Raw genomic sequence first — 14,578 nt, 5'->3', positions numbered from 1 at the left:
GGGACATTGTATGTGTACTGTACTCAAAGCGTTGATAGAATCCTACGGCTGCTACTGGTCGTAGTTTAATCTTCTCTTTTTATTGCAATTTCGCAGTTTACAGATAGTTTCTTTCGGACTCTCGTCGTTAAATAAACAAACCGTTCTAAATTAAAAAAAAAGAAAATACATAGACCGCGTTCCCACGGTACAATTGCGTGAAAGCACGGTGTGCTTACAAAAATTAGACTAACTAAAAAACTTTCTCCAAAGTAAACTAGACGCGCGCGTGTACTGCAAGCATTGTGTTCAGCTTCCTCTCGCTCTCTCTCTTTCTCTCTGATTCTCTCACTCGCCATTTGCAAAATTAGAGGACCCGATGCGCTCTCTCTCTCTCTCTCTCTCTCTCTCTCTCTCTCTCTCTCTCTCTTTCGGTTTTATGAAAGCGAGCTACATATACGTGCGCGCGCCGTGGATGCGGCGGAAATCACACCTCGACTGCGTGTAGATGCAGCGATGTTGTACCTCCACCGCATCACGATGGCCACGCCTGGCTGGGCTTTGCGCGTTGCGGAATGACGGCAGACTCGCGCTGCGTACTTTGCTGATTTATTGGTCGTTGCGTATACAGTGTACACCGTGCAGCGGATTGCACACGCTTAGAAAAAAAAAAATGAAAATGGAAATTTGAGGCTGATTAACGGTTAATTTCTATTTTATTGCATCGGCAAAAGTTTTCGCGCTCGTCGAAGCGACCTCTTCACCGAAAACCTGAAATATAGTACGAAAAATAGTAATTTCAAAGTGCTGTTCGGAACTTGAGCGAGAATCAAGGTATGGTGGTCGCCCTTTCCTCTTGCGACACTAAAGCTCAAAATTATTTCTTCAATCTGCTTCCGTGCGAATTCGTCCAGGTAATACCAACAAACTCATACAGCTTCGCAATATGTATAAATATTAGGAGCAGTGTGTGTGTGAAAGAGAAAGAGAGAGAGAGAGAGAGAGAGAGAGAGAGAGAGAGAGAGAGAGAGAGAGAGAGAGAGAGAGAGCTGAGCACTTACGGAAAAGGCGACAGTGCAGGGCAGTGAGTGAGGCAATGGCGCGCGCTGGACAAATCGCGGCCGCAGGAAGCGGAAGTCCATCTGTCCGCTGCTACTGCTGTTGATGCAGCCGCTATGGGTGCGGTCGTTCCCTCCCCTGTATATATCTATATATACATACACGTCTGTGATGTGTGTATGTGTTTTATTGCACGACTAGAACTCTCTCTCTCTCTATCGTCGCATATATAGTCGTAAAAAATCGAAGTTCTTGCGGAAAACATCATGCTTTTCTACGTTTATGTAGTTGCTAGTTCAAGAGGATTTTTATATTGCGATATAATAAAGAACAAAATATCAACTGGAGAACTAAATGAAAAATTGATTAGTTCTTTTGGTAAGATGAAATGAATATATAGATCGTTGTAACTTCGAGCTTCCGGCAATCATAGGTGGAGCGACGTGAGTTTATTCTATACATACAAGAAAAAATCAATGGTAATTATTGAATTGTATCTCAATACTTGATTGTAATAATCATTCTCAATAATTATTAAAATTATCATCACACCGGATAAATAATTTATCGATAATTTTATTGGATTCATTCAGTTCTCTGATTAACTTTCGAATAATTTGATCTTTTTCCAAAACTACCAGAATTAATCTATCACCACCATAAGTTACTGCGCTACGATATCTCACAGGAACATACAACTTCATTACAAACGAACTGATATTAGAAGCCAAAACATTGCTAAAATATCCATTGAAAATAAAACGCAGAAAATCAAAAAGATATAAAAAACAGTTGAAGTAAAACTGAAGCATCAGCGATATTTTTTTCGTACTTTAGCCACACAATATTTCAGCAGAGGCGCAATGCTCTGTTTGCGAAAGAGTACGCGCGCGCGCGTGAGAGAGAGAGAGAGAGAGAGAGTGAGAGAGAGAGAGAGAGAGAGGGAGATCGTCCGCCGGAAGTTCCGGCGGACCGGAATCCATAAAAACTGTCGTGACCCCGCGCGTTACGCGCTCTACCGACTTCCTCTCTCTCTCTCTCTCGTAATTTTTAGTTAGAACCCTGCGCATCGAAGAGAGATCTTTGGCTCTCTCCTTTTTCCTACCTAATAACTCGTGGCTTATTTTTCTGCTCTTTTGGCATGAGCTTTTTTTTTGCTTTTATGCTTTATGACGCTCGAGTGCTTTTTTATTCGCTGGATCTTGGTTTGCTCGTGCAGATATTGCGGTGAGAGCATTTTATTCCGGTTTTCTAGCTTGTTTTTTATCTCTCTGTCTCTTTTTCGCGTCATTGTATTAGTACATACTTTTCCGCTGTTTTTTAAAACTGCGTATAAGTTGAGTTAATAGATGACGCGTTTGCTTTATCGTTGAAATCAGATTCCAAACTAAAATTCATTTGGCGATATTGTTATTCACTGCGCGTACAATTGCCAAGTTTGGAATTGTCAATTTACTGAAACATTCTAACAAATTACATAATCATCGTAATTAAAAAGAGTACTGAAATATATGAGGTACATTGACCTAGTGCAAAGCGACATAGGAAAAACCGTTTCGAAGTGGCTAATAGGATTCACAAAAACACGTTGCGTCACACGCCGAGTAGAGCGCGAGGCATTAAAATCACAAAAGCCGCCTGAACGGAGGCAAATTAGAAATCCATTCTACTACTCTTGGCAGTTCTCCGAGCGAGAGAGAGAGAGAGAGAGAGAGAGAGAGAGAGAGAGAGAGAGGGAGAGAGACAGAGACCCGCCTAACCCGACAAGAAGACGCGAGAAACGAGACTATCTAGCGATGTATGTGTGTCTGTGTGCGTATACTCTGTCTGGCGACGCGTCTTTCGCTAATTAGCGAAAACCGGATTTCGCTCATTTGCTCCTGTTTCGGCGCACGTTTTTCCAACGTTCAAGGAGATTCGTCTCATTAGGCTACAATTTTCTGTTGTTTTTTTTAGAATAATTATTGTCAATGTTAGCTCGGAATTTTTTTCAATTGTTCGATGTATAGGTGTTGTGCGCGGACCAACTCAATGAAGCCATTCTCATGCAGATTGGCATAATCCAGTACGAGTCTTTTTTCGCTATAACTGTCGAGGAAAAAAAAAGCGAAGATCTCATCTCTGCGTAACTTGGTTGATGTAACATTCGGGTTTCGTCAGAACTATTTGAAAAGCATAAGCGATGTTAAAATCGTTTAATCGAGAAAAAACATCATAATTCCAATATTAAATTCACTCGACAGAGACAAACGAGTAAAAAACTACTTACTCGCAAACGCAGCAGAGCCCGTAAGATAAGGAAAACGAAGAAAGAATTGAGCAAAATCCTCGTAAGGCATATATATATATATATATATATATATATATATATATATATATATATACAACGCTCGCAGAGGAGTCCTCGTCGGTGTATATACCACGTATCACGAGAAAGTTAGCCGAGCTGTTCTCCGGTTGGTCGGTAGGATGGTCGTCGGCTGGCAGAAAGGGAGGGAGAAGAGAGAATCAGCCTCGCCTCCTCACTTCTTCCTCCACCTCCTATGAGAGATAGTTTGGCTGGCGCACGAGATTAGAGGCGAGAAAATAAAAATAAAGACGCGCATTTTCATAAATAAATTACTTCCCGGTCGCCGTCCGCGAAGCTGCGAAATAATTAAGAGAGAGGAGGAGGAGGAGAGCGAGAGGAAAAACGAGGGAGAGAGATTGAAAAGCGCATATCCGGCTTTTGCCTCGGGCGAGCTTTCCTAATGAACCGTGTAATAACGTCGCCCTCTCTCCCTCTCTCTCTCTCTCCACTCTTTGTGCTCTACTCTTCTTTCTTTTCTTTCGCTGCTATTTTTTTTCTCTTTTACAGCGCTTCGATTCGTTACTGTTATCATGATTTTGTAATTGGCACACACCACGCGCTAGATTATGTTCACACATACTTTGGCCAAAGTCTGCAAAGAATCGCTAAAGAAAAATTGTTAAAGCGAAGATAATAATTCAAAGGGTCGTACTGCATATACGTCTGCGATGACGTCGTAATACTCAGCGCCAGTAGCGGAAGCGTGGCAGTAATTGCGCGAGCAGAGCCGTAATCCACGGGTTAATTTTATGCGTACCGGCTGTGCGACACGACGAACACACATACGCACACACGCACACAGCTGCGAAGCCCATCTGCGTGACGACGACGCGGCTTATCGCCTTTACGCGCGTCGCGAGCCTAGGAGAAGCTTTCCAGTTCTCAAAGACGTGGCTTTATTAACGACTTACTCTCTGTCTTCTCTTCCCTTCGATAATGATGCTATGGAGATTTATCCGACAATTTGTTGCTTCGTTATTCGGGAGTGCGATTGTTGGGTTGTTGAATATTTATTGCTTTACAACATTTACAAGAAAAGCGAATATTCTGAACTGTCGCTTCGATTGTTTTACAAAATCACCACATTTTCAAATTGCTCTCAAGCTGTTGTAATATTACCACTCAATATTTTTACGCATAGACAAAAAACCTCGCAGCTCCATCTACCGCTGCAAGTATAAAAAGATTCGAAATGTTCTGATTAAAAACAAAAAAAAGCCGATACGAATAACCATCAATTATAAAAATCTGTACCCTGCTTAACAATCTCTCTCTCTCTCTCTCTCTCTCTCTCTCTCTTTCTCGCTAAACGCCAGACAAAACACAATCATCAAAAGACCGCGGCGCGCGCGCATGAAAATCAATCACCCGCTCTTACGGGCGAGCACACGTCACGCATCTCAAAACCACCTCCGCATTCTTCCGTTCTAAAGAAAGGCAGAAGAAGGATGGACCTCTGCACAGCTCGCGCGCGTGAGGTCGTGGCTATACACCGGATCTTCTCTCTCTCTCTCTCTCTCTCTCTCTCTCTCTCTCTCTCTCTCTCTCTCTGATGTCTCTATAATGCATCGCCACGTATCTTAATATCGGCGTGCAGTCGCATACATCACGCGCTTTTTCATGATATTTCGAGATGGAATTCGTCTAGTACGCGACGATAATGAAGGTCATTTGATGGTAGCAAGTTGGACTTTTTTGTGAGATTTGTATATCGTTTTCAGGATCATCAAATATGTAAATTAATCATTACAGGGTCATAAGTGGGATAAATCATCTCACTGTTACCTTGGCAATGCGTTGACAGTTCACTTAAAAGACGACAACTCGCGAGCGACGAAATCCCGACGAATTCGATTGGCCGAATCGAAAAATCAAATCGTCATCGTTTTGTCTGCCAAAGGAATAGATGCTTGTTCGGCCTCCCTACAACGTTTACATTGGCTTATAAAAGAAATTTTCTCTTGCGACAAGCATAAGAATTTGCGCGCAGATTAATTGACCGTGGAAGAATTTGCTTCAGGTGACTCATATACTCGACGACGTCGTTATTAATCATGTGCCATTAATAACAGGAGACGAGTTGTCGACGTGATTATGTATAGAAAAAAAAATGCGTAGATTTATTAACGTTCGTGCTTGGATATTCCAATTTAGTTAGTTTGCAAATTACCGTTATATCGGACGTGCTCAATGAATTGCTTTCGATGTTTGAATTTCAATAACAATGAGGGTAGAAATTCGGTCGTTATGTTTAATGGCTTTTTTTGTTCGTTTGTTTTCAGGGACTGGAATTCGACGAGCAACGTACGCGTACAAGAGTCCTGGCCAACGTGAGCGCAATCTACGACGAGCAGTCCGAACTACTACGATGACGTCGGTCCTTGCTCCTTCAACGATTCACGTTGTACGGTGAGCATTCTTCTCTGACGTGATCTTATTTTATAATTAACTCGCCTTTCATCCTCGATTTCTTCCATTCTCGAAAGACACGAAATTCCGAGCCGAATTGCTTGTCGCTCGTGTTCTGCCCGCAGCAAAAATTGTTGCTCCGATAAAACTTACCGACAATTTTTTAACCTCTCAAGAAGGGCACGACAATGTCGTCTATAACATGGCTGTCACCTAACAAGCACGACACTTCCTCTCTTCATGGAAAATGTGGGATTTCTCGGCTCCTCTTTTTGCGCACGACTTTAATCGTGTCGACGAGGCGCGAAAAGATCAGCGCGGATCAAATCGCAAAAGAGGAGGAGAAAGAGGAGGAGTTGGAGTTGCGATCGAATGTTTTGCCCTAGTTTTCGTCCACGTTGCATTCGTCACGGTTCGAACCAACTCTGTGGGCACACGAGATACGCTATCTCGTTGTCGTTTTCCATCCTGTATACAGGCGCGTACGCTGCAAATTCTCTCCTTTTTTCAGTCGAGTTTGTGGAGTCATGCGCCGGTTTATTGAGATTTTTGTCGGATGATCGTGATTTTAGATTAGATGAGTGCGTGCCCCAAAGATAAACTTCAAGTGGAGTTTTGCGTTTCGTCTATTTTGTTTTGCAAATGACGATTAGCTAGTTCAAAAAGAAGAAAATCTCATTGAAAGTAGTTGGGGAAAAATACGTGCGCTAGAGCACCGTTCAAACCGAGAATTCATTGAATTGCAGTTTAGTAGTAAAAGCTCGGTTTAGTCAGTCGCCGAAAAAAAATTGAATATGTGATTTTTTGTTTTTAGTTTCGGCTAAGAACGAAAAATACCAATTTACTAATTTCGCTTAGTTCTTTTTTAGCATAGAAAGAGAAAAAGCACGAGAGGACAAAGTAAGCACGGCCTTAATTGACTCGCCTTGTGAATTAGACGCGCTGCCTTGATCAAAGAGGTCCTAGTTAGAGCGGAGGAGTAGTGGCGCGAAAAAAAAATAAATAAAAATGTGCATCAAAACTGCGACCGTCAAAGCGAACCAAATTGAGTATTTCAGCAATGTTTAAAAAAATATGTATTTCCCAACGGAATTTTTGTCGTTCAACGATATCCAAGTAATTTTCTTTTTGCCTCCCTTCCGATACAATGTTAATGAATAATACCTCGTCAACATTACACCGATTTAATGACACACATATACTTCACACTTCCAAGCCTCAAAACATATATCTTCGAAAATCTTTCTCTCTCGCTCTCTCACTCTCATGTGCAATGGAATGCGCGCGGTCATCTTTGAGGATCGATTGTTGTTGGCGGCTCACACAACCTTGAAACGGAATATCCGTCGAGCTCGCGACAGCTATGAAATCGCCGGCACGATTGCGGCCTCTACCCTCGTATCTTTTTCTTTTTCCTTTTCTTTTTCTTTTTCTTTTTTTCTTCTTCCCGCGCCGAAACATGTTTAAAGTATTGCGCGTACATATACTTTCTTTTTTAGCGATCGATTACGTGGATACGTCGGCGGTTATGTGATCACGAAATACCAAAAGCAGCTACGCACAAGCCGGTTTCTTTTCTTCGCACTTTTTAGCTTATATCATTGCGCAGACATTTTTGTGCGTGCGTCAATGGATTTTATAATAGTATGATAAAACTTCCATAGGCATTTGCGTATCACGATTATATATACCCTTAAATAACATAACATAACGGCGTATTATAAAATTTAATCATTGTTATCCGCGCGTGATACGCAATTGAATTTGTTGTATCCTATCTCGTTCATTCGATCGACGTAAGATTCGAGTGACTGAGTCAATGTGTTATGCATTTTGGAAACGGAAACGATATACGCGAATACTTTCCATTTGAAGTTTGGGATGCCAGATGGCGAGTTTCAGTCAGAAGGTAGCAAACAAACAAAATTACTCTATATCTCATGACTCCTATATTATCTCAATGTAATAATTTAAAACAGAGTATTATCCTTTATTGAATGTCCGTATTTACAGCACAAACTTGATTGCTGCACATCATAACAATTTACAAATACTGAATAACCTTTTACCGTATCTGTAAAAAATCTCGAAAAAGGAAGTCGAAAGAGATAAAAAAAATAAAATTGATTATGCCTGGTTATACACGGGAAACAAGGGAGATTGAAGTAGAGCTACGCCTGGGAAAATCTATGAGGCTTGGTCAGGTGTGAAGATCCTTCTGAGTGTTATAGCGTCATCGAGCTTTCCTTCTTGCATCCCCTCACGTGCAAAATATCGCTGATTCACGAAAAACACGACGGCGTCTCTTTTTTCTCGCGCGGCGCGCGAACGTAGATTAACTCGTCAAACGATGACGAGCTGAGCGTGTATTACTCGCGCTAATGGCTCGTTTCGGCTAATTAGATGCGCGTGAGTTTACGAGCTCGCAACAGAACAGAAGGGAGAGACAAAAAAGTGAAAAAGCGACTCTTTGTTCGCCTGGATTTTTCGTTTTTGTTTCAGCGAGAGGAGATGCGTGGAGCAAAAGCCTGTTTGGATAGACTTGATTAAACGGTTAACGAGCTACGAGGCTTTATTTTTAGACTTTCTTATGCGGTTGGATCGTGTTTGTCGATCATATGTGCGATATCATTTTTATCACGTACAAAACAAATTTATCATTTTCTTGTGAAATTATCGTATCGGATGGATGATTTTCTCAAGATTCATCGTGACTGTTTACAGAATCAACTTCAATTTTTCATACTGCAATTCATACGCAAAAAATACCTTTCATCGACATAATTATCACATGAATTTAATCAATAGCCGTAGCCAAAAGTCTTTCTAATAAAGAAGAAATCTTAAATTTTCTTTCCCAATGAGCTTTCCATCACTGCTACAATATCCATCTACCATATCAATTTCTCCATGATAAAACTTGGTAATTTTCCAACAATTTGACGTTGAGCGCTTCCTCAATCCTGCGCCGAAAAATCCTCTCAAGCTCTCTCTCTCTCTCTCTCTCTCTCTCTCTCTCTCTTTTTAATAATCCCTCGCGACGGAGGGACCGCGTATCAATCTATAAACTCTCTGTCTCTCTTACTCTCTCCCTTCGGCTTGAAAAGCAAGGCGAAGCTCGTTACACGTCGTGACTCGGCGCTTCCCAAGCCCTTTCGCTTCTCCTCTCTCTTGAGTCGTGGATTCGCCCGCTCGCTCGCTCGCGCAACCCCGAGACAGAGAGAAGAAGATGGAAGTCGCCGGCTTGAGATTTTTTCGATCGGCTTTCGAGTGTCTTCGATGGGGAACGAGAAAATGTCGGGAAAATGTGTACGTGTATATTGCCCTTGTCATGTATTTGCGAGAAAAGTTTTCGCTGATAAAATGCATGCCAAGTAGTTTTTGTCTTTATTCATCTCGAGCGTCTGGCTTCGAAAATCTCTTGAAAGCTATGTCATTGTGTGCAGGTAACTCCTGTCAATGTTTAAAAAAATGTTTCTTTTCTAATAATCCCGATTTTACCTATGACTTACCGTAAGTAACAAAATACTTTGCGTGATAAAATAAGCGGCGCCGACGTTGGAAAATCCATAAAAAAATAACAGTTGGAAAGTCCAAGGTCCATAGCTATAAACTTTCCAGGTAATTTACTTAGATCAAGAAACTATAGACCTTGTCCATTGCGTATATTGCTCAATCATCGTGCGTGAGTTTGAATCTCGGCTTCTGCGGCAAAATTGAATGAGATGTAACAAACTAGCAAGAGACTAAAAAAGAGAAATTCCAAGAAAACGTTAAATTGCGCGACAAATTCCTCGAAGGAGTGAAGATGTCTATCGTAAAAAATATTGTTCGGGAGAGGTGCGAAATAATCGTAGAACATAACTGGATCTCTTAAAGAATCAAAGGTTTCTTCGAAATCAATTACTATGAGGTGGCAATCGCAGATAAATCAGGCCATACTCGTCGAAAATTACATTAAATTACTCGACAGTTTCATCCTTGTAGTCCAAAAAATTGCATATAAGAAATTCCAATGTTTAAAAATCGGCAATTTGTCACGTTGTCACAGAGTCTCCCGAATAAAGACATACGACTTTAGCTTAATACAGAGGGCAAACTTTACCGAGCAATCCCGTAAAAATCCAAACGTGAAAATGATACGTCGTGCTCGAGATGATTGGCGATTCAAGGAATCCTCGACTCATCGCGTACGTGTGTGACGAAAGCCTGGCTTTGGGCTAATGAGGCGGACCGCTCAAAATTACTCTATCCTGCGACAGTTACTAATACGTGGGCTCGCAGACGTATTAATTGGAGTCCCGGCTGAGAAAAAAGATTTTGAATTATTGCCAGGTTGATTTGCTTGTTTAGCCTGTAGAGATCTGCTTTAGCGTGAATAACTCCTTTGTAAGATTTTTCGGTATGTATGTTGAGTTGAATCATCACGGTCGAGATTTCGGAATTTGATGAATTACTCAATTTAGGCGGGTTTTTGAGTTAAATCATTAATTATTTCAATTGATAGCGCGTTATGTATTAAGATTTTTTTATGAGTACGTAATAAAATGTTGCCGAGTTTCGTTGAAAATTTTATTTTACCGGTTCGGTTGATTGTTTAAAAGATTTGAAAACCAATGAGTTCTTTCAAGTCCACAAAATGTATTATCTTTATTAACACAAAATATGCAAAATAAAAGACTAATTGTACTGGTATTTTTTTATTGATTTTCCAGCGTCGGAGCCGCTTATTTTATCACGTAAAGTATTTTGTTGCTTACGGTAAGTCATAGGTAAAATCGGGAATATTATTTGAAAAGCAACATTTATTTATGTGCCATGAAGGTTATTCTACAGTAATCGATCAAATTCATCATCTAGTTGTCACCGAACAAATTAACATTACGCGTTATTTTTCAAAGTGCGTGGTTGCTCGGGTGTCTTTTATTTCATGGAATATAGAATATAGAATATATTTATTTCATAGAAACGGACGTAAAAAAATACCACGACAAAATTAGTATCATTTGCAATTTTCTAAAAATCCAAGAGTTCCCTCAATTGTAATAATCAACGCAAAGAATAAAGGAAATAATCGTCCAATCATAGAATCCTACGCAATCTGATAAAAATGATAAAGAAACACCTGCAGAAAACCTGAAAACCGTGGTCGGACGCAGTGAAGAGCGAGTTGTCAGTTTTGCAGTGGTGCACACTCGGGTAGACTGCCGATGACACGACATCTTTGTCTCACCGAAAGAGGGTGAAGCGTAGTACAGTCTGTACACCACTAGCGGAGTCTCACTCGACAACCCTCCGCCCACTCTTACGCTCTCTCTCGAGAATCTCGTGCTTTTTACCATCGTCGTGCTCGCTGTGCGAAATCGAAGCGAGCAGATAATGGACGTGTATTAGCGGAAATTGGCAGTCTCGAGTAACGCGATCGCCGCGACTGATTGTTTGCTTGCTCAAGCCCTTGGAACGTCGCCCGTGCGATCTGCCATTCGTTCTATTTTACCTTAGCAAATTCGTTATTTTTTTCATCCTTATAGGTCAATTAGCACACGTAATTTAAAACGAGAGATCTTATTTTTTTTTCTTAATTTATACGGACTAGAATAATTTTTCTCGTGAATCATCATTACTGATTATCTCTAAAAGACGCGATGTCGATACCTAACCTCATTGTTTGCAAGACTATTAAAATTTCGCTAGATTCGAATCTACAATGCACATTTTCCAAACACATTGCAATTGAAATAAAACATGCTCCGGTATGTTTACGTAATGCTTGTCATTGTTCAAAGAAAGAAGAAAAAGAAAAGAACCGATAAAACGCGAGCCGAATCGAGCTTAACGCTCACGCAGTTCGTGTCTCCAAGCTCAAGCTGTCACAACCAGAACCTCTCTCTCTCCTGTTCGCGGTGGCGCAAAAATAATTACCGAGGCGGACTCCTGGAGCCGAAGTCTCCCCATTGTGCGAGCGACCGATCGTTCTCTCTCTCTCTCTCTCTCTCTCTCTCTCTCTCTCTCTCTCTCTATCTCTCTCTCTCTTACTCGCCAATGCTAATAAAAATTCATTTGTGTCCCGGATTTTCAATTGGACGAGCTTATATAGACCCCTTACATAGATATTTGCCTGCCCTCTGCATTTGAAACATTGCAATGAAGGATTGAGTTTCCACTGGCGGTCAGTTCAATTTGTTCTTTTTTCTATCGAAGCTAAAGAAAGAATAGAGTTCGTTTTAATAGGAAAAAAAGAAAAGAATATTGAAAGAATATTATCGCCCTGGTGGCGAGAGATAAAGTCGTGAAAATAACTAATATACGTATATGAATTCGCGACAACAGACACAGACGTATTAACCGCGAGTACAAAAACGCTCCTCGTATAATTACCCACTGAGCAAATTAGGAATCCCCTTACGCTCTTGCTGTTGTCGATTGTAACAAGGCGTTCGAATGTGCGTCATTTCTTTAAAAGGAGAAATCTCGCGAGACGTCAGCAGCAAAATCAATGGCGGACTTGATAATCAGTGTACGACGGAATTAGTATATAAACGAGGGTTGACAAGCACAACACGGCAGCCCTAGAGAGTTCGATTGTTTGGAATGAAGTATACACGCTAACGCGCCCGAATAAGCAATGAACGCCCCCCCCCCCCGCTCCTTGAGGAATTTTATTTTCGCGTGTATTTTTACTTATCGATACGCGTAGAGAGGCGGTAAATGAACTAATCGAAAGCCCGTTTCCCTTTGTGTTGGAACGGCACAATGCGAGTGTCGCTCTCGACGTGCGACACATTCAAAGACAGTTTTCGCTCATTGTCTCCTGTCGCAACGATTGTCTTTTTTTTTAAGCACTCAAATTAATTAAGACGCTAATTCTTCGGCGTGAGATGAAATTTTAAGAGACGCTCTGCTTTCTGTTACAGAGCCAGACTACGGCAAGATAAAAGAGATGGACTTCGTCGCCCGTGGGCCAGCCAAGAACCACTTATAAAGTGAAAAAAGAAATAAAGAATTCGACAACAATACAATTAAGCTCGTTTTAATAAGTTTGTATGTAGTTACTTACTCTAAGGGTGTATAATAATGTAAGTGTTGAATAAGCATCGTTAAAAGATAACAACTTTATTAGCACTTTAAACGCATCTTTTTAATGTAAATACAACAATGAATTATTATTATAAATAAAAGCTGTAATTAATCATCATAAGTCAATGGTTTCTTCATTTATTCACCAATGAGATCCACCAATGATTTTTTTAAGAATACAAGAAATACCAAATCATCCGATCGAAAGCCATACCTCCCAAATTCAAGCAAATTCAAAGCTGCGAGCCAAATCAATTGAACAAAAGCAAACAAATACCTGTTAGGCAAAAATCAGTAACTCTCTCGGCAAGTAAACCCGAAGTTAGAACTTTGATGTGACGACGACGACGCGTTCGTCATTAAAATGTCGTTGGATTAGTACTCGCGCGAGCTGACAAAGTGCCAGAGTGAGAGTGGGACCCTCTTACTTGCCACATAATTAACAAACTTGTTCACTCTTGCTCCCTCTAATTAGAAACGGTTTAAGACAAGAGAGTGCGCAAATTCGATACATCTGCCGTATACGCAAAAGGCCAGCTGCCACTAATTAAAGTCAAGATATCTCTACGGGCTCTCGCTCGGACGTTCGGAATAGATTTTTTCACCACGACTGCCGACCGTATTTTGAAGGTTAAACTAAGTTTTGATGGATTTCCAATCGTATTTTGTGGTGTCGAGCGGTTCACGTCGATGACGATCAATTGGCAAATTCAATCGCTACAAGCTTCGCGTGCAAGTCAGTCCAATTTCAAATCCGAGGTATATTCGAGATCGACGTGCAAGTGCTGACGTAGCAAGCAAAAACACGCGGAGAACAGCGAAAAAATAATAAAAAGACGAGTAATCGCGGAAAAGGAAAGGGGTTGTGGGGGGGGGGGGATTGGAGCAGACTCCATTTTTGCCCCCTCGGCACGGCGACGACAGAGGGCAGTTTTGCTCTCCGCGTGCGCGATGTGTGTGCGCGTGTGTGTGTATGTATGAATGGGTGGACGGCGCGTCGAGCGTCACGGTGGAGACGACAAGCTGCGCGTCAGCAGGAATCCTCTGCCTATACTATCGGCAGACTGATGGAGGGTGAGTTGTCGCCTGAAGTTGTGTACAAGAATGAAGGCAAGTTTTGTTCGTCGTCGTTTTCTTTTCTATTACGAGTTATATGCTGCTTACTCATCGACGACACCGCGATTATATGTTTTATTTCTTCCGTGTCGGTGGTTTATTGGAAATCGAAAGAGCTAACGACACGCGTATATTTTAGAAAAATAAGGCTACACTCTGCCACGAAGCGCATCCGAAAGCAAGCAAATTACGCAGAGATCGAGAAAGATGCAGCAAGCGAAAGCTCGCCGCAAGCTCGGAAGGAGGAAGAGCAAAAGCGCGCTTGTCGGCGAGAGAGGGGCTCGGCTTGATTGGCGGCCGCGGACTATCGACCAACCCGGCGCTTTTGTTTTAGCCCTCCCTCTTTTAGCGAGTCGCTTGCGCGCGCGCCGGAACCTAACCTCCACCGTCTCGCCAAGCATGACAGCCCTGCAAGCCTCTATCTCTTCTCTTCTTTTTTTCACGAGAGGTTAAGCTGAATGAAAAAAGAGAGACGCGCGGTGTACTGTGGGAGAACTGAGACGCGCTTATGCTAGGTTAAGCTTTCACGGCGTGGATTATCGAGAGAGGGTACTTCAGATGAAATTATTTTGTAAAAAAAGAGTCACA

The 14,578-nt window shown here is 41.6% G+C and overlaps 1 protein-coding gene across 1 annotated transcript in view; it reads left to right on the top strand.

The window, feature by feature from the left end:
• Positions 1-12,986, top strand: part of LOC131669387 (transcription factor Sox-2-like) — an 88,435-nt gene extending 75,449 nt beyond the window's left edge. The window contains exons 3-4 of the mRNA XM_058944221.1: positions 5,671-5,797; positions 12,712-12,986. Coding sequence (XP_058800204.1) covers positions 5,671-5,722 — 52 coding nt within the window. The 3' untranslated portion in view covers positions 5,723-5,797; positions 12,712-12,986. The remainder of the gene's footprint in view (positions 1-5,670; positions 5,798-12,711) is intronic.
• Positions 12,987-14,578: the final 1,592 nt, after the last annotated feature.

This window comes from Phymastichus coffea, unplaced genomic scaffold, assembly GCF_024137745.1.
Source record: "Phymastichus coffea isolate CEN01 unplaced genomic scaffold, Cenicafe_Pcof_1.1 PCOF00092, whole genome shotgun sequence".
In the NCBI taxonomy this organism is placed as follows: domain Eukaryota; kingdom Metazoa; phylum Arthropoda; class Insecta; order Hymenoptera; family Eulophidae; genus Phymastichus; species Phymastichus coffea.
Note: the sequence above shows the minus strand (reverse complement) of the source record. Positions and strands in the feature narration are given on the sequence as shown.